The 25,951-nt window shown below is 43.6% G+C and overlaps 2 protein-coding genes across 2 annotated transcripts in view; one reads left to right on the top strand and one right to left on the bottom strand.

Annotated features, from left to right (window-relative positions):
- The window catches only part of LOC135383980 (cell adhesion molecule 2-like), an 87,096-nt gene extending 70,564 nt beyond the window's left edge, over positions 1–16,532 (bottom strand). Inside the window, exon 1 of the mRNA XM_064613255.1 lies at positions 16,320–16,532. Coding sequence (XP_064469325.1) covers positions 16,320–16,425 — 106 coding nt within the window. The 5' untranslated portion in view covers positions 16,426–16,532. The remainder of the gene's footprint in view (positions 1–16,319) is intronic.
- Positions 1–25,951, top strand: part of LOC135383979 (phospholipase A2 hemilipin-like) — a 99,737-nt gene that overhangs the window by 35,979 nt on the left and 37,807 nt on the right. The gene's annotated exons all lie outside the window — the stretch shown is intronic.

Genomic DNA, 25,951 nt, shown 5'->3' on the forward strand with positions numbered 1-25,951 from the left:
CTAGGACGGCTGTAAATGTTAATACTTGAAATGAACGGATGATTAAAACAGCAGGTGTAGTTCGAGGAGGCTTTCTCCATTACGTTCGTTTTATATGGCTCTTTCTCCTCTTCTGGACACAGCATCGTGTATCTGCGCGAGCGACATTACCGGGTGAGACGTCTACGAAGGAAACCATGTACCAAGAAGACATGGCGGGAAAACGAAGAGTATCCCAACGACATCTTTTTCTTTTTTTGCTTTGTTTTGTGTGAATTGGTTTGGTCGCAGTTTCCCAAATTGTAACTTGATACTACCTTGAAAATAACGCGTTACGTTTTTGAGTATATAGTAGTTAGTTAGTTAGTTAATAAAGTAGCAAATAAAGTAAACCTTGGAGCTTTCAGCAACCCACCATGGGTGCTACCTGCTCCATTGCAAGAGCTTTATAGCTGTTACACACTTTGGATCACCCTCAAAATCCTCACAGCAATCAAAACAAATCACAGCGGGATCCCTCACATTCTCACGGGCACTCAATCAATAGAGCGGGAAAACAATATCGCACACTACAGGTCTACAAAATACGGTGTCAGCAGTTCACACCAACATGGAGTTCGCACTTAGTGTTCACAACGCAGTATTTAGTATTCTACTCAAATACATTCCGAGGTTGAGTATTTCGTACTCTCCTCAGTTAGATTTCTGCCTGGTATTCAGTAACTTAACTTAAATACTTTTTGCGAGTGTCTTGTACATGTCACGGTTCGAACCATGGCCGGAACCATGATGGTCCGTCCTGCCATATTTGTTCGATATAATATATCCTAACCTCTTCCAGCAGAATCTATTCGCCATTGGAGGCAACATGTTCGTTGAGTGTGAGGAGAAACAGAAAACATAAGGGACGACACTTCTCCTGTTCGGTGCTTTTTTTTCTCTCTCTCTTCTATTTTCCCTGGGATTCATGGAATATAAGTACGTAAAGCCAGGTTGCTTGCCTCCTCGCATAGGATTGTCGCATTCTACTCTGTAATAGACTTTGGGTACATATCATATTAGGACATTAAAGATTACTGTACCGGTATTACGCGTTGAGCTATTTGTCAATGTGGCTTGTTTGGTGTTATTATGTCAGTGCGTCATTTAACGGAATGTGACAGGCTATTGTCTTTGCTTCGTTGCTTCGTACTTTAAAAGCAATAAAAACACCCGTGCCCGAAAACAAACAAAAAGACGGCACAACGCACAGACACCGTGTTTGTTCCTTCCCTTGCGTGATATCTTCTGCATGCCATTTTGTGCAATATGGTTTTTAATGCAAGGGAAAACAAGTCCATTCCGTTATATAATACCCCTTTCGCGGGCCCTTAAAGTGAAAATAAGTAAAATGGCAGAGCTGAGAGCTTATCAGCATGGATGTGGAAACATATCGTCTGCAAGCGACATTGGTCATCCCTTCAAAACTGTGTAGCAGTCAAAGTGTGCGTACATTGCTGCACTGCTGCACCAGGATGTTCAACTGACACTCCCCACATGGACTGCCTGTGGTGAGAAGGAGGTGTCCAATCGTAAAGGGTTAAGCAAAACTTCGTACGTGGTAAATGTAGAGTAGCAAAAAAACATCTCGGTGACAAGGCGTTCCGTACTGTCAGAACGGTCTATCATAGAGTACAAAACGCAAGCTCCGCAGCCGCCAGGAAACTCTTGGGTCAAACGACATGCTCATATCAGAATAAAGTAGGTGAATGCAGACACAAAAATAATTTATATCTTTCTCCGAGGTGCTCTGCCGCTTCACGCAGTGTCCAAGCGTCTGCCACAACTATGAAAAAAAAAAAAAAAAACTGCCACGCGATACAATACTATAACCTCGGTGCACATGTCTTTATCTATTTCTTGACACTTTTCTGAATTCTTTTTGTAGCACTACTCTCACTTTTTATCTAGCACGGCAGCTGTCAGTTTGCCAAAGCAGTTTCTAAATTCAGCACGCAGCTCTTCGTAGCCTTGTGCAGCGCTGTGAAACAGAATTAATGAAAGTGTCAAGAATACAACATAAAAACCAGTACCCTGAAGTGTCTCGTTGTATAGTCTTCTTCAGGATTGTGGTGGGCAAGCATAATCACAACGGGAAGCGGCACATCCCCGGAGGAGGATATCTTTTCTGGGATGCGAAGAATAGCAGAGGAGAGGAGAGTATTCCCCTGCGTCTCCGATGTGCCTTTGTATCTTTACGTAACTCATTCGTTCGCCCATTAAGTTCCATGTACCTTGAACAGAGACAACAAGAAGGCATTACCTCCGGCGTCCAAGCTTATCGCCAAACACCGTGAAATGGCTGATGTTCCGATATTGTGACCCACAGGTTCCAGGCGAAATTTCCCAATGTTTATAACTAATCAAAGTTTGTAAAATCCTCATGCGCACAACGTGCCAAGACGTCTGTGCGGGTGTTTCTATGCAGGTTAGTGTGACTGGGCACTCATTGCAAGCATAGGCTATTACCGAAGGATGGGTGTCAACAAACACCCAGACCGTCTTCCGGACTGCTAACTACCGTTAATACAGGGTGTTCAAAATTAAGCTTTCACGAGCGCTACGCAAATACAGCGATGACAGGAAACCTGATGATAACTTTACGCTACTTGTGTAAGAAACAGGTGCTGCTAATTATGTAGCACCTGTTTCTTACTCAAGAAACAGAAAAATAGCATCAGTTTTGCTTTTGTTCGGCTATTTATAAAGTGCTAGTGAAAGCTTAATTTTTAACGCCCTGTAGAATTCAGCCAAGACACTTCTTTCGGATGGTGGGACCAGTATGGTCCCCCAAACGTCAAGCTTTTAGTTGTTTTTAATGTTGTAGTGCCAGAGTGCGTTTTTACCAAAACATGAAACCTCCCCGCCTTTGGACTATATTCAAGGCCGAAGGATAGAACGAGCGTAGAAATGCGGGGTACTTGGTAACTGTACATAATGATACACGGAACGCAGCCAGGGACACGAACGAGAGCCAGCAGTTCGTTTGTGCACTTCCTCGTCCGTGTCCCTGGCTGCGTTCCGTGTATCATTATGTACGAAGGATGGAAGCCGATTGTATGTTTCGATGATCATGGCGTCTAGGCCACCGACTGTTCTGTGTACATACGGGTATTTTGAAAACAGACTGAAGTCTACGGAGTAAGCTACTGAAGAATGCTGGATATTGTAAATACTTCGATGTCATTATTAGAAAATATCTAATATTGGATATCCATATTAAACATATGTGTACTAAAGCTTCTCGACGACCTCGGATGTGAAAAGGAAATTTCGTGTTGCAGGAAAGAAGGAAGTTAACAGCATATAAATCATTGGATCCTCCTTGGAATACGTATATACAGGGTGTTTCATTTAAGAGTGACCCCTAGTTATTTTAAAAAATGCACTTGAGATAAAAAAATATAAACCTTCTGCGTCATACTTGTGAAGGTTTTTGCCGCCCAAACAGGTGGTTTCCATCAGTGTACCTCATTAATTTGTCTAATTAGCTTAATTGAACTCAAAAATCCCCAAGGAAAGGCAACGTTTTTCTGCGCTAATTAGAAAGCCCATGGCCACACCACCATTTCAGTCACAATTACAGGATCTTTCACGATCTTTCCACAAAAATTTGACACCCGAAAACACGTAAAAACTGCACGAAAAACCATCGCTCATCAAGGCGCGCTCGTTCAAGTTGCCAAGCCTAAAGTATAGGGAGGAGCAAAGGACAACACAGGAAACAGCACATAACATCCGATGTCGGTGATTATCGGTAACTGATGGCTGCGAACAGATAAGCTCGCGAAGACAAAATGCGTGACTGGGCCGGTCCCCACCCTCCCTTTTTTTTCCTATTTCTCTCATGCTGTTTCCATTGCGCACCCCTGCATCTCAAGGACCATTGGCGCTTCTTTCATGTGCCTCTTCCTTTTGTGCGACGTATAGCGTTGCGCAACCAGACGACGGGAGTTCGAGTTGGACTTGCACATAACTTCATTTTCATATTTCACATCTCATGCTTCTCGTGTAATGGGGTAGGGTACTGCTCTCAAGCGGTGAATCACCCCAGGCCATAGTCATGATTTAGTTGTTGTTGTTGTTCCACTGCGCAGTGGGAGTGTCTTCGGGCCTCGCCGATAGCGTCGCCACTGATAAAATCCGAAAACGGGCTTGCAGAGATGGCAAGTTTTTGGGTGTCGAATTTTTGTGGAAAGATCTTGAAAGATCCTGTAATTGTGACTGAAATGGGGAGTTGTGGCCATGCCTTTCTAATTAGCAAAAAAAAAAAAAAAAACGCTACCATTCTTTGGCAATTTTTTGAGTTCAATTAAGCTAATTAGACAAATTAATGAGGTACACTGATGGAAACCGCATGTTTGAGCGGCAAAAACCTTCACCACAAGTATAACGCAGAACGTTTCTAATTTTTTTTCTCAAATACATTTTTTAATAATTAGGGGCCACTCTTAAGTGAAACACCCATATATATACAGGGTGTTCAAAATTAAGCTTTCACGAGCGCTATGCAAACACAGCGATGACAGGAAACCGGATGATAACTTTACGCTACTTGTGTAAGAAACAGGTGCTGCTAATTACGTAGCACCTGTTTCTTACTCAAGGAACAGAAAAAATAGCACCAGTTTTCTTTTATTCGCCTATTTATAAAGTGCTAGCGAAAGCTTAATTTTGAACACCCTGTATATATGTGTATGTATCAGCAGTCAAGGATCAATAAAATAGCACGCTGTCCGAAAATATAACAAATGTAAAGGTCTACTGCACGGTCCATATTTTCCAGTTGCAGAAGGACTCCCTCGGTAACATACATATATCCACAAATACATTTAGATATTTAAAATGAATGACTAAGCTGCAAAATCTTTGTTTCGTTTGGAGGGTGACCTCTCCTTGGATGGTCTCCAAAAATTTTAGGTTCAGCACAAAAAAAAAGAAAGAAAGAAAGAAAGAAAGAAAGAAGAGATGAACGGGAGAAAACAGTATCTTGGTACTGTTCCTTGAAGTCGTTACTGCGGGATGGGAAAACGAAGCGCCCTGTAGTCGGTACGAGTACGTCATGAAGATCGCTTAAAATGATTGGATTCTAGAGTATACGCCAGCAAAAGACATCGCTAACAATGGAATTTATTATATTTCATGAATGTTCTGATACGCGTATGACCTTATATTACTCGGAGCTCGAACCGAGCCAAATGTGTGAACCTGACCCCGAACCGAACCCGTGGACTTTTCGATTCTGGTCAGGATGTTGTTTATTCCTCATGTAGATACTACAAGGCAGACATAACTACATTGTCGTATTCACACTTGTATGCATTACCACGTTATATTAAATTTTCCTCCAACAACTACATTAAGACACTCACAGTCGGATAAACCTACGGAAACCAGTAAAACAGGGAAACCACTTGTCGGTTCTACAGTCTGGTTGAGGGGTTGTGAGGCTACACAGTAAATCATTTTGCCCAAAAAAGGTCTATTCTTATAAAAACACCATTTTCTATTCCGCAAAGGGTGCAAGAAGAGCGTTACTAAAGGTGTAATATCGACATACACCACGTTTTATCCAATGTCGATCATTAAGGGTGTAAAAACTGTAAAATGGGGTGTTGAAACAGGTGTTTACCGTCTAATACACCTTTTTTACACCCCATTTGAATTGGGAATATGGTGTTAAAATTTGTGTTTTACTTCGTGAGAGAAAAATTATGCTGGTTTTACAGCTCCCTCAGCAAGTATTCACATTATAGACGATGACCTAAGTTAAAAACACAGTATTTTACAGGGAAGGATGTTAGGTATTTAGTTTCACTCGTTGCAAGCGTGTGTGTTAATTGCAAAAACGCATTCCCGTCACCGTTACAAACGTTTCCCGCCCCACCACATGTAACGAACGTGCCCCAACAAATTGTATTTCAGTATATGATCCATCCGAAACGTCAATATACGCTACTGAGGTTGCCCGAGGTCTCTTCAAGCCTCGGCACTCACGCTGGTCCCACAGTGTTACCAAGCTAACGAGGCGTGCCTGCGAAGCATTGAGCTCCGGTTTAGGTTTTACGATGGAACCACGGCTGGAAGTCTGCCGTGTTCAGGGTTGTGTTTGCCGTAGAAGCAAGAACGTCGAACTGTATGTCTCGGCCACTGGTCTCGGCATAGTGCCGCAGAAGCTTCTATTACACTAGCTAATTGCGAGGGAATATTTGCCAGCAAACAATTCCATCATAAAAGGTGCTTTCAATTGAATACTCCCCTTTTAAGGATGTTTTTTTGTTTTGAAACGCCCATTGTAACAGTGTTTTATTAGGAATGCACTTAAGTGAAGGGTGTATTCGAAAACATCCATCATTTGAGTGTAAAGGCAACACCAAAAAGGTGTGCGCCATGGGACAAGCCATTCACACCAAAAAAGTGTAAATAGTTTTACTGTGTAGTCATGAGTTTAAAGCATTTGAAGGTGAGGCACAGTGGGGCCCTCCCTGGAAATGAGATCATGAGTTGAAGGAGGTAAAGTGACCATGTTCGCGACGGCCAGCGTTGCTTTGACTACCAAGTGACGATTTGGAAAACATCGAGAGCAGGTCCAAGAGCGCGTCCGGCAGAGGAAGCGGTACATGTTTGTCTGGTTTTTAGACATAATGCAGAAAACAAAGAATGTATCGAAATCGTAAAGAGTTATGTTGTTGCACTCCTAGCTGCTTCTCACCTGGTGGAAGTACCCTACGCTGTCCTTTAATAATTTTCTAATCAAAAAGAACGGAACGGAACTCTCGCATTTTATCCCATCGCACGGGTTTCCTGATCATCTCATGTTACCATGAATCTTTCTTCTTTAAAACATTTGTGGCTTACGTAGCGAGACAACCATGATCATTGGGCAACGCCACAGTGGTCGGATTGTGGATCAATTTTCGCCACATAAGGGTCCATTAACGCGCACTGAAACCTGAGCACACAGCGTAGCGTATTTAATGTCTCTTGCGTAAATAATATATCTCTGCCGCAGACTGAGTAGACATTATAGTACTGCAATACGGAGTATCACAAGAATCTCGTCACTTCTCTACACCTGGTAATACAGAACGAGGAACCGATATTTCTTTGCAGGCGCTGACATGATACCACACGCTTATCAACAAATGACTCGCAAAGATAAAGTATAACACTAAGTTGTACGAAAACAATACCAAGAACGATGCAGAAAAGTACTTCACTTTGCCAGAGCATCATTTCGTATGTTAAAATGCACGTGGTATTACGGCAAGGCGAAGCATCAGATATACGCATGCGTGCCACGGCCTTTCAAAATATGTATTGTTCATACACCTTTGACAAACAATCACAGAGTTCTGCAAACATCACTGGGTTACAGCTAATGTCATATGAGCATATATATATATGAGCATATATACAGGGAGTCCCAGAAAACGTGTCATTGAATTATAATAAAAGAACTACGCCACCTAGAATCATGCGGTCAACAGCATTTGTTCTTATTAGGTTTTTGCCACCTCCTAATGTGAATGTCATGTACTCCAAGTTTAATTATGTAAATAATTGCGAACTGAACTCGGAAATTTGCCAAGTAAAGGTCACTTTTTTACCCCACCAATATGAAGTGCGTGCCGAATTCACTCAAATTCATGATAATTCACAGTGATACTCACGAGCTATCCCATCGGAGAAAATAGCCGAATATCATGCTTTTCGGAGCACCGGACCATAGCGCGCGATGACTTTCTGAGCGCAATCGCTCTCAGTGCGACGAAAGGAGGTTCCGAAGCCTGCCCACAGAGTGATAGTAGAAAAAGTAACAGTTCCTAAAATTGGGAGAGGGAATGCATTATCCCAGCGAAAGTCGGACGTGATAAGCCGTGCCTGTTTTATCGCTTTCTGCGATGTCGGGGAGGGCTGGGTTTCCAAGCTCCTTTCGTCGGACTGACAAAGATTGCGCTGAAAAATTCATCGTGCGCTATTCTTTGCGACCTCCGTAGAGCATGATGTTCGGCTATTTTTTCCGATGGGATAGCTTCTGAATATCCCTATCAATTATCATTAATTTGACTAAATTAGACACGTTCTTCACATTGGTGGGGTAAAAAAGTGACCTTTACTAGGCAAATTTCCGACTTAAGCTCGCAAAAATTTACATAATTAAACTTACGTTACACGACATTCACACGAGGGGGTGGCAAAAACCCAGTAAGAACAAATGCCATTGACCGCATGACTCTAGGTGGTGTAGTTTTTTTATTATAATTCAATGGCACGTTTTCTGGGACACCCTGTAGGTACACATGGAACGATGCGGCAGCACCAGAGGACACGTGTTTCGCCGTGTTTGCGGCTCGTCAGCCCTGGGTAGTTGCGCATCGTTCCGAATTGGCAAACCAGGGGTCACTCAGGGGCAAACCAGGGGGGTGAGTCACCCCTGGTTTGCAAATTCGGAACGATGCGCAGCTACCCAGGGCTGACGAGCCGCAAACACGGCGAAACACGTGTCCTCTGGTGTTGCCGCATCGTTCCATGTGTATCTGTTTCTCTGCGTGCAGCCATAGAAGCCATGTTAATCTGTAAGTTTGAATTTCAAACACGTCTAGTATCATTTATTTGTTTCTTTAATGGCTTTTTTTTCCTGCATTGTAATTCACTGGCTTGCACTGTAGCATTGAGGAGTGCTCAGTCACCCTCCCAGATGTATATCGCTCGCGGAGTGACCCCTGGTTTGCCAATTCGGAACGATGCGCAGCTACCCAGGGCTGACGAGCCGCAAACACGGCGAAACACGTGTCCTCTGGTGCTGCCGCATCGTTCCATGTGTATCTGTTTCTCTGCGTGCAGCCATAGAAGCCATATTAATCTGTAAGTTTGAATTTCAAACACGTCTAGTATCATTTATTTGTTTCTTTAATTGCTTTTTTCCTGCATTATGAGCATATATATATATACATCATCACACCAAACAAGAAATTCGCTCTATAGCTTTTGCAAACACCCATGTGAACATTAACTTGTGCATTACATTTTCTTTCTTTTTTTTTGTGATTACTTGCGTCAAAGTTCCGAAAATAAATACCTAACTTCTGGAGAAACTACACTCTAAAGGAGCCTTTGTTCCCTTGCAACACTCACATGTAAATACTACGGGACAATCGGAGGAGCAACCCAAAAATAGCATTGCTTGCAGATAACTAGTCCACAGTACATAACATATGCTATGTACAAGGATAGAATGACTAAAATGCAAGCGAGCTGGCGATTAAACAGCTCTGTTTGAGACTTTGTCCGTGTGTGTCTATTTCGTACATCTCTTGTCTCGGGGTGTTTAACAATATGAGACATGCTATGTGACCCTTCATTAATAATAATAATTGGGTGTTTACGTCGCGAGACAACTGAGATCATGAGTGTCGCCACAGCGGTCTGTGTGTGGATTGCTTGTTGCCCACCTGAAGGTTCTTTAACGTGCGATGAAAGCTCACCACACGGCACCCCGTACCTCGTGGAAGACGACGTGTCTAAGCTACTTGCACCTGCCACCAAGTTGCTGGCGTCCTCGGCCGGGTTCGAAGCCGCGATCTCGGGATCAGAAGCCGAGCACGCTACCGATTGAGCCACCAAGGCCGGTCTGTGACCCTTCACAGGCAGCTAATCCCTGCTTTGCCTTCCTTTCATTTCCAATCCCCCATTTGTTCGCTCGACTCCCGACGGTTGCAAAGAAACTCCGACGATGGAAGCTTTCTGCCTACTTCTCAGTTGCACTGCACAGTATGAGACGGCCCGCAGTCAAACTTAATTCCGCTTGCATGAGTCATCTCAATTTGTGCGCAATAAAAACTGAAATAGAGTCCCCACACTCTAAAAAATAAAACTCATTTTCAGGTGTAATTGAGGTGTATTTGGGGTGTATCAAGTGCTCTACTCCCTTATTACACCCGAAGGAAAAGAATACACCGTGTTTTTGGTGTCAAAGGGGTGTAATATGTATATGTCCCGCTGTGCAGGGTGTAATTTCGAGAATCGGTGTGAAGAAGGTGTAGTGGCCATCAAGGTTCTAACGTTTCGCTACGACAGGTCTTGCAACAGCGTGCTGTTTACTCTGTGTTCTCGAGCTATGGCGGTTGGAGTTATAGTTGTGGTAGTTTTCGTGTTCTTTGGGCAGGTCGTTTGTTGAACTACAGGTCATTTGGCCATCTGAGTTTAGTATGACACTGCAAAGATTACGGTTCCGGGTCTCGAACGGAGGCAAGCAACGGCTGCGCCGTGCCCATCGGATCGAGTAACTTGTCCGAGCGGCTCGCTGCATCGTGCTCTTTGGTAAGTGTTGTCGGTGTATCTTGTCTTGTTGATTGAGATGTGCCTTTGAAGCGGGTATTTTCAGATTATGCTTGAACCTTAAGAGCAATGCATGGATTAGATCAGAGAAAAGTGCGCGTCGCGTTGTAACGATCACATGTGGCCGTTAGGCAAAGTTAAGAGGTGCACGTAACAAACGCAGTTGGTGCAGTTGGTGGTAGAAAGTGAAGCAGCTGGCAATAGTCAACGACTCAGGAGGCAAGGGGTAGCAGGAAACGAAACCACAAGGCCATAGCCCTCTGATTTCCGGTCAGATGTGCTGAGTCAGTGGCTCTGCGTGTCTTCTGAACAAGGCCCTGGCGAGTTGGTATGTTGGCGATGTCGGCATGGTGTAATTGGAAGTACACTTGACCAGAAATCAGAGAGGTATGAGTTCGAGTCTCGTTACCGACACTTCGCTGACTCTTTACCGATTGCCTTACTTTCTATCTTGATCTGCTTGCGTGTTGACGAGGGCTGTGTTTCTGTAGTCTTAATTCTCCTCTAGCCTCATCCATCTGCGTAACTATCATGTAATTTGTGGTTCGTCCTTAATGCGATGAAGGCATTTCACAGTTCATTTTTTTTACTACACAGGCAGGACTTCTCTTGGCCTCACCTTAATACCTTCATCTTCCTCTCTATGTTGGTCGATACTTTTACATTTTGTATTGTGCGGTGACTATGCAATCCTTATTGCAGTGCGTCCAGTGTACTATATGTAATCCAAATAAATAATATACCTGTTATTTCGCCTGGTGTGTTTCTGTTAACCTCGGCATAACACCCTTACTGAAGGGTGCTGCCTTGCCTGGGGGGTGTAGACATGCACCAAAAAGGGAGGCAGTTAGGGTACCGCTGAATTACACCAAAAGAGGTGTTCAGAGGACACCCTTTCTGAGGAGTGTAGTTTTGCCAGAGGGTGTGCATATACACCAAAAAGGGAGTCAGTTAGGGTATCGTCAAATTACATCCAAAAAGGAGTTATATTTTTTAGAGTGCAGGATAAACACTGAAGCACCTATGCTCGCTTGGCTCGGGAGACCTGTTTTCATCCGCCATCTTGTAAGTTTGGTGGTGGATACAAAGTACAGATGCCACTCGGCTGTGTTCACAGATGGTTCGTCTCCGTCGGATGGCTCCTCCGCTGCCTTTGTCATACCGGACCACTCACAATCATGTGGGTTTCGCCCGTCACATCGCACTTTGTCGACCTCTACGGAGCTGTATGCCATCTTGCTATATCTAAAGTCTGTCTTGAACTGCCCTCCTCGCTCCTGGGTGATATACACTGCCTCAAAATCAGTCCTGCAATGTGCAGGAAGCATGGGCATCCGCGGCTCTTTGGCCTCGGTGGTAGTTGGTGTCCTGACGGCGCCCTGTTCTTGGCGAACAGGGACACCGGTTGACCCTACTGTGGGTTCCCGGCCATACTGCCATTCAGGGCAACGAGGCAGATTTGGCGGCGGCTGCGGCCCACCGTATCTCCAGAGCCGTGCCTATTATCCTCTCCAACGGAGATAGACGCCTCTACTTGTCTGCGTTAGAGTCACCGTTGTCCCGCCAGCAATGGCTCCATGACATCACTCAATGGTCACTCCTCCATGCAGCTGACCCGTCATTATCATTTAAGATGCCAAGTGGCTTCCCTCGCAGCTTTACGTCACTTTAGCCGCTAAAGTGACGTAAAGCTGCGAGTCGTATACGACTCAACGTCGCTTTCACCCCTGTGTTCCGGGTTAAGTTGTGTTACTGTAACACGGCGCTGTGCCCAACTTACCACAACCCAGCTACGATCCTCCGTATCATCGTGGACTGTGACCGGTACACATGTGAACTCCGGGTGTTTAGACGCCAACTTGAGCTCCTTGACCATAGACCATTCAGCTTGTCCAAAGTACTTGGCCCATGGAGCTCCCCTGCGCATCAGTGCCGGGCTCTTCGCTCCCTTTTTGCTTTTATGCAAGCCTCTGAACTCCTCGAAGAGCTCTGAACAGAACTCCGACCTGTCGTCGCTTCGTTCACCATAATTCACCCTCTCATATTAACCGCTGTGAAGCGGGGGAGGGTCCTGTGGCTACCCCGGGGAAACATCCCATGTCATCATCACTTCTTCTTCATTTATTGTTGTTGTTGTTCGTGGTGGTGGTGCACACCTGTAGTTCATTGGAATCACGAATAAGTGGGGTCTAAGGGTAAGTAAAAGAGAGGATCTGTACTCCTGAGGTTGATGTGCCCAGAACGAACGAAGGCCCGCGTTCCTGGACCTTCGTTAGCCCTTCGAAAAGGAAACCGACGTCTGCTTTACGAAATATTCTTCGGCTGCTCCTATCACCTCCGAGTCCTCCGAGAATATCTTACCTTTCAAACCTTTTCAGGTTTAGAAACAAAAAAATAGTCCGATGGGACAAGATCTGGCGAGTACTGGCGAGCACGTCGCATGTTCAATGAATTCAACTTGCAGGTCCTTCAGAACCTGCATTGTCTTGCTTTGAGAGCCGGTGCATTGTCCTGCAAAAGGAGAACGCCTTTCCATAGCTTCCGCGCCATTTTTCTTTCAAGGACACCTCTAACCGACCGAGCAAGCTACAGTAGTATGCTGCATTAACCGTTTCACCCTTCTGGAGATTCATGGAGAATCATCAAAACACCTTCCGTGTGCCAGAAGACATTAGCCATGACCTTTCCCACTGTTCGTTGCGCCTTGAATTTCTTCGGCCTCGGAGTCCTCACGTTTCTTCAATAGTAACAAGTTCCTCTAGAAAAGTGCCACAAGAACGATCAAACTGCTGCATAACAAGCTTCAAGGCATCCATTGGGCCTTGTTTCTCATCGGCATTCAAACATTTCGGCACCCACTTCGCAGACAGCTTCCGCATACCCAACGCTCCATGAAATACAAACCCAATGCGTTTTCTACATATGCAAAACGTCTCCGCAGTTGACTTAGCCGGGATTCGCAAACCTGCCAAAATGAGGTAATGGAAATGATCAACAATATAGGACATTGACACTGTTGGTCCTGATCTCCCTGATCTTACGGCGTTTTCGGTGTCGAAATCCCTATGCTGAAAGTCGGGGCACCACAACTTCACGGCTGAGTATGATGGATAATCGTCGCTTAAGTTTGCGTCATACACTCACACTTTTCCCTTGGCGTTTTCGGCTAAACTACGGCAACGACACTCCTACCAGCGGCAACAGCGGGGAGGTGGCCTACTCGAGCTGCGGTGCACAGACGTTTCTCTGGCCACTCTGCTCCGCCCAGTACGACATCCAACACAGAGGTCCGTGACAAAAGCAGCTTTGACGTTCCTCAGCCTCATGTCCCATGAACAGCCTGTGAACTCAACTCCTCATTCTTCAGTGCCTGACTCTCACCTCTCAATTTCAACGCATTAACCTCATATTTTTTAAGTAATATTTTACTTTAATCCATCTCATCCTTCTTTCACCGTTTGTTAGTCATCTTTTTTTTTAGGTCATCTTTCTCTTTAATCTATCTCATTCTTCTTTCACCGTTTGTTAGTTTATCCTTTATTCCCTAATTACTTTCTTTTTATTTATTTTATTCTTATTTATTTTCTTTTGTCTTTACGGAATGTCAAGCCGACGTCCTGTTTGTCTGACCTTTCCTCTTTTTTTTCTTATTCTAATAAATATATCCCCCCCCCCCCAGCAAATATTAGTTGAACAACCTACAACTTCCCGCCATACTACAACTTCTAACTTCTTCTTCATCGCGCTCTTTGTGAGTACGATTATAGTACGACGACGAGATCACGTTCGATATATGTGGAAGTGGCGCGGGCCGATAACTTTTCAGCATCACACACATGGGCCGTCGTGTATCCGCAAACCGCGCAACGTCAACTGATCTTCTTCTTGAGGTCACAGAGAAGGAGGCTTATTTTAACTCTTTCTCAGCATGTGTTTTAATCGCGCTGGAGTAACCAGTCTCAAAACGTGGGCCATATTCGTGTGGTGTGTCATCCTCTGCGTTTACCGTTAGTCTGCATTGCCTGGTATGCACATCTCATCAACCCATCCGTTCTCCAAGGTACAGTCGGGACGCTGCCCACGTTTGTAAGGCCACCGTGACCAATCGTTACTTTACGTATTCCCCTCCTGCTGGTGCTCAGACTCCGACGGCGCTTTCCACTATATATTTCCATCGAACGGTACGACTGCAATCAGAGTATATCAGCAACTGGCTCAACAATACACATAAATCGTTTAGAATATTCTGCAGTTTCCAGTGTCTTCGATTTGTGGCGCACAGAAAAAAAAAAAAGTGTATCGGTTATAAACGGTTAGTATTGGTTAAGCAAACGTGCTTTTGTGGATGTGGCACCGACACCTGACTTATCCACACACGAAAGAATAGAGACTTGTAAATGTAAAGAACAAAGAAAAAGTTTCGCTAGGCCCCACAGTACTAAGGTATTTTCTTTTTCTTTTTCCCGAACTTTCATGTATCCTATCGTTGGATCCCTTGTCATTCAATATTTAGGTAGTATGCTCTAGCAAATAAAACAAAAAAGAGAAGACGAATACGTTTTCCTTGGTAAAAATACAAGCCACACACAAAGCTCCCACAGCATGTTTGATACAATATCCTCCATCCTATCCCCACCTGCAGAAAGAAAAAACGCTCTCGGATGTTAGTTCGTTGCAGTGATGGGCAAAGTACCTCAAAATGTACTTCAAGTGAACAACAAAGTACTATAGGCGAAGTACTTCAAGTACTCGTAAAGTACACTGCCAATTTAATTTGTATCACGTTGCGTTTCACTCTTTAGTAGTTATGTCTTGCTTTTTTTTACAAACACCAAACAAACTTTTAGCATTCTTGGCAAATTCTATGAAGCCATAAAGTGATAACCCGTGAATATGAATTGAATCAGATGGCATAATTTGCAGTTACATTTCCACAGGCAATCAGACAGCTGTGCTGTGATTATGCCAAATAGTATTATATCCTGACTGATCCACGATCACGCGCTTAGTGTGGTATTCCGGAAGTAATCTTCGGATACAACAGGCTAGGAAATTTCAGGGGAAAAAAGCACGAGCCAGCATAGATTGTAGATTTCTGGGCATTCCTCGTTTGTTTTTGAAATACAACATGTTTAATAAAGAATATTGAAAACAAAATAAAAACGACGAAGCACAATGTAAGCCTAATTTTTATACGACTGTGATCCGCAGCAATGTAATTCATGTGATCGATTAATTTTCTTCAGCAAACATGCTCCTTAAAAGCACAAAAATCGTTTTTGGTAAAATGTAAGACTGGGACTGTTGATACTGCATCCCACTAAAAGCGCTTAAATGATGGCAAAATAACGAAGGCACACAATATCGCTATCTGTATGTTTTCGTTTTCTTGTAGTCATTTTAGCGCTTTTAGTAGGGTGCATTTTTTAATACTTTTTCATGATTTTTTGCCTGGACTCCAAGGTTGGGTACTTGAGTACTTGATGGGAAAGTACTGGGAAAAAAGTACTACAAGTACGGAACAAAGTACACGATTTGAAATGTACTGGAAAGTGAAGTATAAGTACTCAGAAATGTACTTAACGTAGTAATTGGTACTTCAAGTACTTCCCATCACTGGTTCGTTGTGAGTTGTCGTGCCTCGATGAGACTCTTTGCAGTTTGCGGTTTCCGTAACTGCGAACCCACAGCACTGTAGACGTTAAACAGTCTTCTGGATTCGCATTTAAGTTTCCCGCCATGCGTAACGTACGCAGAGAAATGACTTGCGACATTTGCAAGGGTACCACAGTGTGGAATCTGAATCAAAGGACGCGACAACTGCGAGCAGGTATGAGCACTTTCGGTACAACGCTCGCGTAGCAAAAGTACGGGTAACTATTCTATGCAGTCCGGTGTCAGTACAAACTAAAGCATACTGAACACAAATTAGCGTATTGCACACAATCATGTGAACTCACCAAGCTTCTCAGAACGCATATATCCAAAGGCAACACACGTCTCGCTGACGCATTGCAGAAAGAGCGACCAGAACAGCGGGAACAAGGTTCGATAGCAGGACACCATGGAGGGGCTCAGTGAGTACGAAAGCACACGGACCAAAGACTGCCGAATTAGCCTGTGCCACGGCGTCAAGTGGCCCTCACCAAACTGGCCCAACAGCGGAAGGGGACGAGGGGAAAAATCAAAACAGCGATGTCGTATTCGTCGCTATAATAATAACAATGGGCAAGACCCAGTTGCGCAGTCGAGATCTGGCATGGGAATGAGTGATCAACGTAAATACCGGGCGATCAGACTGAGTTGCTCGATTTAAGCGAGAGTTTGGGAGGGAGATATGTATGCAATATCTATAGAGACGTATGCGTATTTGTGTGTGTATGTTTCCTGAGGTTACGGCCATTAGTTTTGGGACGCCGGGAAACGACAGATGGCGGTGAGGTTATTATTAAGGGTCGCATGAATTGATTATCAAGCGAGAATGATCAGAAAGAGAGAAGATTATCGAGACAAGACGTGCAGAAAATGACGTAGAAGGGAGGAGGAGTGAAACGTTCGCATTAAGGGCACACGCGCTTTTCTTTTTCCCACTCTATACGGCATAATAAAAATTGCTCGGTTGGTGGAACTCTCTTCGTAGTTTTTCGCTTTCTGCATCCGTATTTACATAATAGTGATGGCCTGCGTTTTAATTTTGATGGCTTCTATACACTGATTTCGAGGAATATTCATTTCCATACTTCGCTCTTAACGAATGAGAAAACGGGGAAGTAATGAAGAAAAGGGGGACATCTCGATCTCTGCAGTTAATTTTTGAGCCTAACGATATATTAATGATACCGCGTGCAATATATTATCGGATTCCAGAATTCTCCTTTTATGAAATTATTTCTTTTAAAGAATATTGTGAATCGCAAGAAGCATTTTTCGAACCTAATCTTATGAAATGTATATTACTTAGATATTTAATACGGGAAGAATGAATAGTGTTGCAGTGAGGCATTTGCTATATACATGATCGAGGTTGCTATATTCTATGTGTCATTCTCTCTCCTCACACTCGAGAGGCGTAAATTATCTTTATGACGCGTTATGCAAACCCACTTGCATAACACATCAATATTCAATTTTCTACATCGCTAAATGCTCAAATTGCTGCAATGAAGACGCTCAAATTTTATTACAATGTTGTAACAAAATTTGAACGTCTTCATTGCATCAATTTGAGCATTTAACGGTTCAATGCTGTTCAACATAGGTAACGAAATACTCAAGAAGCGAGCATTCGTTATATTAATGCTTTAGACTTACCTTGATAACTGGCTATGTTATATGTCACATCTGTAATGCTGAGTGCGAATGAATTCACCCACCCATAGCCGCTAATTGATTCCTCCCAATGTATTTGCGTGGTTTTGCGCATGCTATGCTCTGCACAGTCATGAATAGTATATCAAACAACAACAGAAGCGTATGCTTCTCGCAGAGGGGGTATTATGCGTCCTGGGCCGACTTCACATGGAACTGTGCCGAGATTTGTCTTAAAGAAATCCCAGGCAAACCGCAGAGAACACACAGCCGGCGCCTGGATTCGAACCCGGGTCACCTTCCAGTCTCGGCGTGGAATGCCTTCATCGTAGCCACTGTGTGACGGGAGCTGGTTGTTACCTTCACTATATGTGTAACGGCTCGATAATAATAATATATATGGATAATAATAATAATAATAATAATAACAATGGATGAATAATCAGACGTTACTTGCTGTCGCTGTCTGATGTACAGGCAGTCAAGAGTCACAATAAGACCTGTGCTTTCGGCGTAACAGGCACCTGTAGATGCGACAGTCTCGTAGATGGAAGGCTTCACACTTTGGAACGTTCAAAAAGTCCAACAGACTTCAAGTTTCTCCGTTAACGATACGCTGTAACGAAGAGGGCGCAAACATTAATGAAACTTGAAGGCGATGAAAATGAAGGCGATGCTCTACCTCATAGCTGGAAGTAATTTGGTGAAAACTATAAAATGAACTTCACAGCTAGAACCAAAGCCCTAAATATTGTCCAGAAAGGCATAAAGTTCCTTTACGAAAATGCGCCGATAAGCTGGATATGACCCTGGGAAAAGTACTTTTGTGATACATAGAGGTACATAGATAGAGAGCACTCCTCAAAGTTTAGTAACTAAACTGAGGGAGTACGTACTCCATATTATACAAATCACTATAATGACGCCATCTCTGAGCATTGAGCCCACCTATCGCGACCAGTATTCTAGCTAACCAGTGGTTGTGGTAGTGGCAGTACTGAGAGAGCTCGCCGTTATCGGCCTCACAAAGGTGGGCTACGTCCCGACTAACGCCCTGAGGGGAATGTGCATCCTGGGCCGACTTCTAAGGGAACTGTGCCGACATATGTATGACACCGTCTCAGGAAAGCCCAGAAAACCCCCGAGACAGCACAACCGGCACCAGTAAAACGACGTTGAGACGCATCCGGCGAATTAACGCAGCGACGCAGCATGGCAGTAGAGGGCTTCTTTCGTACCATGCTATAAAAAATGTTTCGAAGGATCTCAGGAGGAACCTGGACCCGTCTAGAACGTAGCTAGCGTAGCAGAAGTATCATATTGAAATTAAATCACTGCATAGTGAATCTTCATTCGCGTTGAACTCATTGTTTTTGCCTGCGGTAATTGACATTATGCTAGTGGACGGCGTGACGCCTTCCGTGAAGTCGGGGGTGACGTCATTGAATATGAGACAATTGCATGCTTGAAAGAACCCTGGTCCGGGCTACAAGCCTGGGAAACAAGGAAGGATAGTCTTGACACTGTTCACTGGTTCCTGCAGACACGAAGGTCATTTTTAACTGATCGCATTTATCTTCCTCCTTTATGTACCTCATTGTATGTTTATGAAGGTGATCTTATTTAATTGTCCGATGTTCTTTGCCTCTTGTCTCTGCTGGGAAGCAAATTTCCACGACTGTCACAATTCCTATTTTCGTTCTTCCATGCATTGTGATAAGAGAGGCAGAACGTTATGAGTTGTTCAAACGTTCCGTCTTGAGAATATTTTCCGTATGCGTTTTTTTCGAGTTCAGTTCGCAAAAGTTAAGTTAGCTTAAAGAACTTAATTTAGATGACATTCACATCAGGAAGTGACAAAAGCCTGTTAGGAACAAATGCCATTGACCGCATCATTCTAGATGGCGTAGTCTTTTTTAATATAACTCAATGACATATTTTCTGGGACACCCTGTATATTGCTTGATTTCGTATCGTTTGTTTTTTTTTTCGTATCGATTTCGTGATTGCGGATATCGCTTGATTATTCAGCAACACTGAAGGGACGAATTGCTTGGAGTATTAACTCGATCGCCATCAAGATAACGTCAGCGTTTCTTCCGCAGTGCTACACCGATGCTCTTCTGGCTCTTTCGCAATACATACTCCATATATGATAGTAACGAAAATCTCCAACCAAGTTACAGGACGGGGATACCCGACGTTTCGGAGCCAGTTCGGCTAATTCCTCAGGGGTGACTATAGTAGCCGTTGGCCGCAGCGGAGGCCGCTGACGTATACGCTGGGTAACGCTCCAACAGATCGGTTAAGGTAACCCTTCTCCTTAAGGCTCCTTACCGATACCTTAACCGATCTGTTGGAGCATTACCCAGCGTATACGTCAGTGGCCTCCGTCACGTGACTGAAAAACAATCCGGCGAATCACGAAATTCGAACCACGGCAAGAACGCTGCTGCCAACGGCCACTACAGTCACCCCTGAGGAAGGAGCCGAACTGGCTCCGAAACGGCGGGTATCCCCGTCCTGTAACTTGGTTGGAGATTTTCGTTAGTATCATAGTTCTCACCCAACCAGACACACTTGTGTCGAATATGTTCACTTTCAAATACTTCATATAACATCCTGGTAGGGACCTTACTCTGACGTTCATGAAACAAGAACATAATGAAAGAACTAGGAAACTATATTTTATTGCACGTTCAAACCTGTACATGTACAGATTCGTTTTAAGTCCTTCAATCTGTATCTGTACCCCTGTATCAGCAGTTTACACATGTGCACTCCTTATCTAGTCGAATTTGGTTATGACAAAAAAAAAAAAAACAAAAAAAAACGGAACACCAATTAGTGTGAGAAGGCATTAAAATGTACAACGCAATATTAAAATAATTTTCTTCTCTTATGTCCTCCGGTTGACGACCGCAGGACATATGCAAATGACCACTACTAGAAGCTCTTGTGATGACAGTTTGTGGATCGCCTCCGGACATCCCATCACGCATGAGGACGTGATGACACTTTGAGGGCGTCCTGAGGACCATGGGTGTTCTTGGGGTAGTGAGTCACCATTGTATTCCTTTCATATGTTTCACGAGGTAGAACAGTCTACATGCATTTTATATTTATGACTAGTATAGAGCTTACCTGCTTCTATTTAGCTGAGTGGTCGCCATAATATAAGAGCGTGATAGCTAATAAATGCTGTAATTGTTATTATGTGCGCGGTGGTGATCTCGCAATGTCTGGTTGTGTTTTTTAATTGCTGGAACCATAATGCCAGTTGCAAACCAAATAGCGCCAGACTGTGGAAATTGCAAAATTATTACGGAGGCGTCGCAATTAACTCGGCAAACCGCGATACCGGAGAGACACAGCCGACAGAACAAGCAGAGGCAGATTTCAAACAACGGGAGGCAGATTTCAAAATTCCATGCTTTGTTAAAGGTTCCCGCATATTCTCAGATACTGAGTTCTCTGCGTCCTTGCAATATAGGAGAAGGGGGGTGGCGGAGGAGCATTATTCGCAAAGACATGTCTGAGAGCTGAAAAACTCGATTCCTTTTCTGAGTGCACTGCTGATTATGAAGTGTTATGTGTACAATCACAATCACTTTTATTTACGGTCTTATACAGGCCCCCATCGGGTAACACAAATGAGCTAATGAATTATCTTGAACGGTTGTTTCTGTTTTGTAATGTAAACAGCTACCGGCTGTTTATAGGAGGCGACATTAACATAAATCTTTTTGACAACACCAGGCAGAGTTTGAGCTTCCAGTATATGGTCAATTCATATGGTTTCTCAAATATCATTAATACGCCCACTCGAATAACGCAAACTTCATCAGCGCTGTTAGATCTTTTTTATTACAAATGAAGATATGTCTCTCTTGAAAGGAGGCGCTACAGTCTCTGACATAAGTGATCATTTACCTATATTCCTGTTTGTTGATAACTCTTGTAACGTACCCATACCTAAGGATAACCTTTTATATCAATCCATAAATGACAGTGCATTGGATAGTTTTCGAGAAGCTATCAGTAATATAAACTGGGATTTCATTTATTCTGAAGTCACGATAGACGGCGCATATGATGCTTTTCTAAACAAATTTAGTAATACCTATAAAGCTCACTTTCTGTGCAAGACCAGAAAAAAATAGAGTACAATCAGAAAGCCCTGGATTACTTCTTCCCATATCCAGAAGATGCGTAAGAGAGATTTCCTGTTTTTGATTTGCCTGTTTGAAGTTTTTGAAAATACGCGACCCACAAAAACTACGGGATTTCAAGAAGTTCCGAAACAAATTAAAGGCTGAGCTTCGTGGCGCTAGGGACGCATATTACCGACAACTGTTTGATGACTCTTGTTTAAGTAACTCTCGTGTTCTATGGAGAAGGATCGATTCTGTGTTGCATCGTAGGAACATCACGCCACCGATTATGGAGCTCGAAGTGAATGGTGTTGTGCTATCTGGAAGTGCTCTAGCTGATCATTTCAATCAACATTTTGTAGGTATTGCCACAGATACTCGGCCGCAATCAATCTCTGCACCGGACGTTGGCTTTGTGAATGACTCCTTTTTTCTGAGTCCAGTAAATGACAATGAAGTCTACTCCATATTATGTGGCTTGCGTAATAGCAAAAGGAGTGAAATTTTTGATATCCAGGTAGCACCTGTGAAGTATGTTGCCGACCTAATCGCACCCATACTTACTCATATATTTAACAGATGCTTATCAAATGGCGAATTTCCACGTAGTATGCAAATAGCAAACGTGATAGTCCTGTTCAAAGGCGGAGACCGAGGTAACTTGGGAAATTATAGGCCGATATTGTTGTTGCCTATTTTCCCAAAGGTTCTAGAACAGGTTATTTTTTTACAGCTCGATTCCTTTATTACCAAGTTTTCTATAATAATGGACTTTCAATACGGCTTTCGTAACGGGCGCTCCACGGAGCTCGCACTTCTCAAACAAAAAGAAATTATATTAAATGACCTAGAGAAGAAAAAGAATTACATTCGCAGTTTATGTTGATTTTCGAAAGGCCTTTGATTCATTAAATCATACAGTCCTGTTGCAGAAACTATATCGTTATGGCATACGTGGAGTAGCTCTTTCCCTATTGAAATCCTATCTCGCTTTTCGACAACAGTCAGTAGAGATCGACAGTAAATTATCTTCTCCCCTTCATGTATCTCCTGGTGTACTCAGGGTAGCATTCTTGGGCCTCTCCTGTTCAATATTTACATAAACGATTTTTTTTTTTTTTTTACGGTCACAGATCCCAATGAAATCGTTCATCGAGCCAACGAAGTGCTTTTATCTTTAGCTAACTGGGCCGACAATAATTGCTTGCACATAAATAGCAAGAAAACGAAAACTGTACTTTTTCGACCAAAGCAAAAGCAAATTTCATTGAACGTTCCTTTGAAAATAGGAAACTCAGAAATTGAAATCGTAAGTGACATTAAAATACTTGGTGTGCATTTCTCGTGTCATATGAGCTGGGACGTGCACGTCAGGGAACTTTCCACTAAGCTATCCCGAGTATCTGGGATTTTATGGCAGTTTAGGTCTACACTTCCAACTCTTGTCAAACAAAAGTTATATAACGCCCTTTTTTTCTTACACCTTTGTTATGGTCATTTAGTGTGGGGAACCACAAGTAAAACCAATACTATCTAGAATTCAAAAGAGGGCGGTACGCGCTATTTCCAATGAAACCTTCCTGGCACACTCACAGACGCTGTTACGACGACTAGGCATTGTATCCGTTAAATACTTCTACGAATATAGGGCCATTACCCTGCTAAAACTCTCTGATGATCAACTTCTTCGTCAACTATACACTATGTCACAACTTTAGAAACATACTAAGGCTCTTCAAACCCGTGCCAGGGAAGCCTGGAAGGTACCCCGTTAACACAATATGGGTCGCACATGCTACGCCACCAGCTGCCGTTCCTCCTAAACAAGCATGGGGAAATCTTTGTAAATCAGGAATTCAAAAACATCACAAACAGGCGTCTCCGGTTGTACTGGGTGAAAACATGCAAGCATAAACAGTTACGATGTCATAGTACTTTAAATTAATTAATTAATTTAATTTAATTCAAAAAATTGTAGCAAATTTTGTGCGATTTTCCTTTTACTCAGTGACCTGTATTGAATACTTCTGTTTTATCATTTTTTCTTTTCACTATTCTTTTGTGCCATATTTGTACTTACTACAGAAAGTTTATGTTTACGAGAATATGTAGCATATGTAATGTGTGTTTGATTCTTGTGCATTATTTATCTGTACTGTGTACTGCATACTTGTGTACTGTAAATTGTATTTCTGCATAGTGCTGCCTAGTGTCAGTGCGGCCCCCAGATGCCCTCAAGCTACTTTGTTGTAGCTTTTTTTCCGGGGCCACCGCCATCTTTTGTTACATGGAAACGAAAAAAAAAAAAATATGTGGGCGCCCCCATACGACTGACACCAATTAAAGTGCAAGGCCTTAGCTGCATTACTGAACGGAGCTCTCGTGTTAATTATTTAGCCTGTTTGCAGAAGTTGTTCAACATTTAATTGAACACGTTTCACGAGGCAATGTCTAAGGCACGTGCGAGGATTATACGAGGGGCGTTCAAGTCAAACCGGGACTTTTCATTTTTCGCAAAAGTAAAATGAACTTACAGGCGAGAAATCAGTTTTATTTTTCAACGTAATCTCCAGCTGCACTAATGCACTTGTCCCAGCGTTTTACGAGGTTTTGGATGCCAGCAGTGTAGAAATCCTTACCGTCGCGTAGCAGCCATGATCGGACCGCATTCTTGACCTCGTCGTCGCAGCTGAAGTGGCGGCCCCCAAGGAACGCCTTCAGTGGCCCGAAGAGATGGAAATCGCTGAGGGCGAGGTCTGGACTGTAAGGGGGATGTGGCAGCAACTCCCAGCCAAGTTTCATTAAGGTGCGTGTCGTGAGATGCGCGGTATGCGGGCGTGCATTGTCCTGTAGGAGGAGGATTCCTTTAGTGATGAGGCCCGGCCGCTTCTGCTTCAGCGCCTTATGCACACCCCTGAAAACCTGGCAGTAATATGGCCTATTGATGGTTGTACCACTGGGCAGAAAATCAACATGAACAAAGCCAGCCCTGTTCCAGAAAACCGTGGAAAAACGTTGGATGTTCTCAGAAACTCTGACACTGGGCTCTGAGCCGCGCCGGCCGGGATCGTCCTGCACTGACGTACGGCCGTCTCGGAACCGTTTGCCCCACTCAAACGCATTGCTGGGGCTACGTGTATCCTGGCCATACTGAGCCTGAAGTCTTCTAGGAATTTCAGATGACTTTACGCCTGCAGTGACGAGAAACTTCATGAGTATTCGCTGTTCGATGTGTGCGCTCACCTCGTTGTCGGCCATCTTGTCCAGCACGTGTCTTCTGTTTTGCACAAACTTTGGACCACCACGTGGTGAACGCGGAGGCCTGTCGCGTGTGAAAATGACGAAAAAGAAGTAGCGCGAGCCATTTGTACACTCAGGAGACAGAAAGTCCCGGTTTGACTTGAACACCCCTCGTATACAGGGTGTTTCAAAAAACGTGTCATTCGGACTTTATAGAAAAACGGGGCGACGGAAAAATGCGGGGTAAACGGCATTTGTGTGGCAACTGAATTTGCCATCTTGCAAAAATATTTTAATTTGATTTTAATTAAAATAAATTGGATTTCTTTAATTGAACTCCGAAATTTCACAAGTCAACCTAACGTTTTTTTTTTTTTTTTTTACAGAATTAGAGAGCCCGTAGCGAACTTAGTCAGGACCACCAAGAAATCCGTTCGATATTGCATAGGGAATTGCCCAAAAAAAGTCCCGAAGTTGAGGCTTCAGAGTTTCGGGTATTCAACAGCGCACCAAATCAGTCACAAAGATGCGTGGAGGGCAGGACATGTTCCTGCCCCCATGAAGCTAGAACAGTTTATCGCCGGACCGGCGTGCAGCACAAGACGCGCCGATAACAAGGCGGGTGACATTCCACCATACGTTGATAAGCGGCAAACAAAAATGATTCCGCCGCTTTTTTCCCGCCCTGTTTTTTTTTTCTTTTCGACCTTCTATCTTTCAAGGGGGCAGGCGCAAGTCTTCCTCTCCACGAATCTTTGCGTCTGATTTCGTGCGCCGTTGAATACCCGAAACTTTGAAGCCTCAATTTCGGGACTTTTTTTGGGCAGTTCCATTTGCAATATCGAGCGGATTTCCTGGTGGATCTGACTAAGTTCGCTACGGGCTCTCTA

The sequence above is a fragment of the Ornithodoros turicata genome, chromosome 2 (assembly GCF_037126465.1).
Source record: "Ornithodoros turicata isolate Travis chromosome 2, ASM3712646v1, whole genome shotgun sequence".
NCBI classification, from domain to species: domain Eukaryota; kingdom Metazoa; phylum Arthropoda; class Arachnida; order Ixodida; family Argasidae; genus Ornithodoros; species Ornithodoros turicata.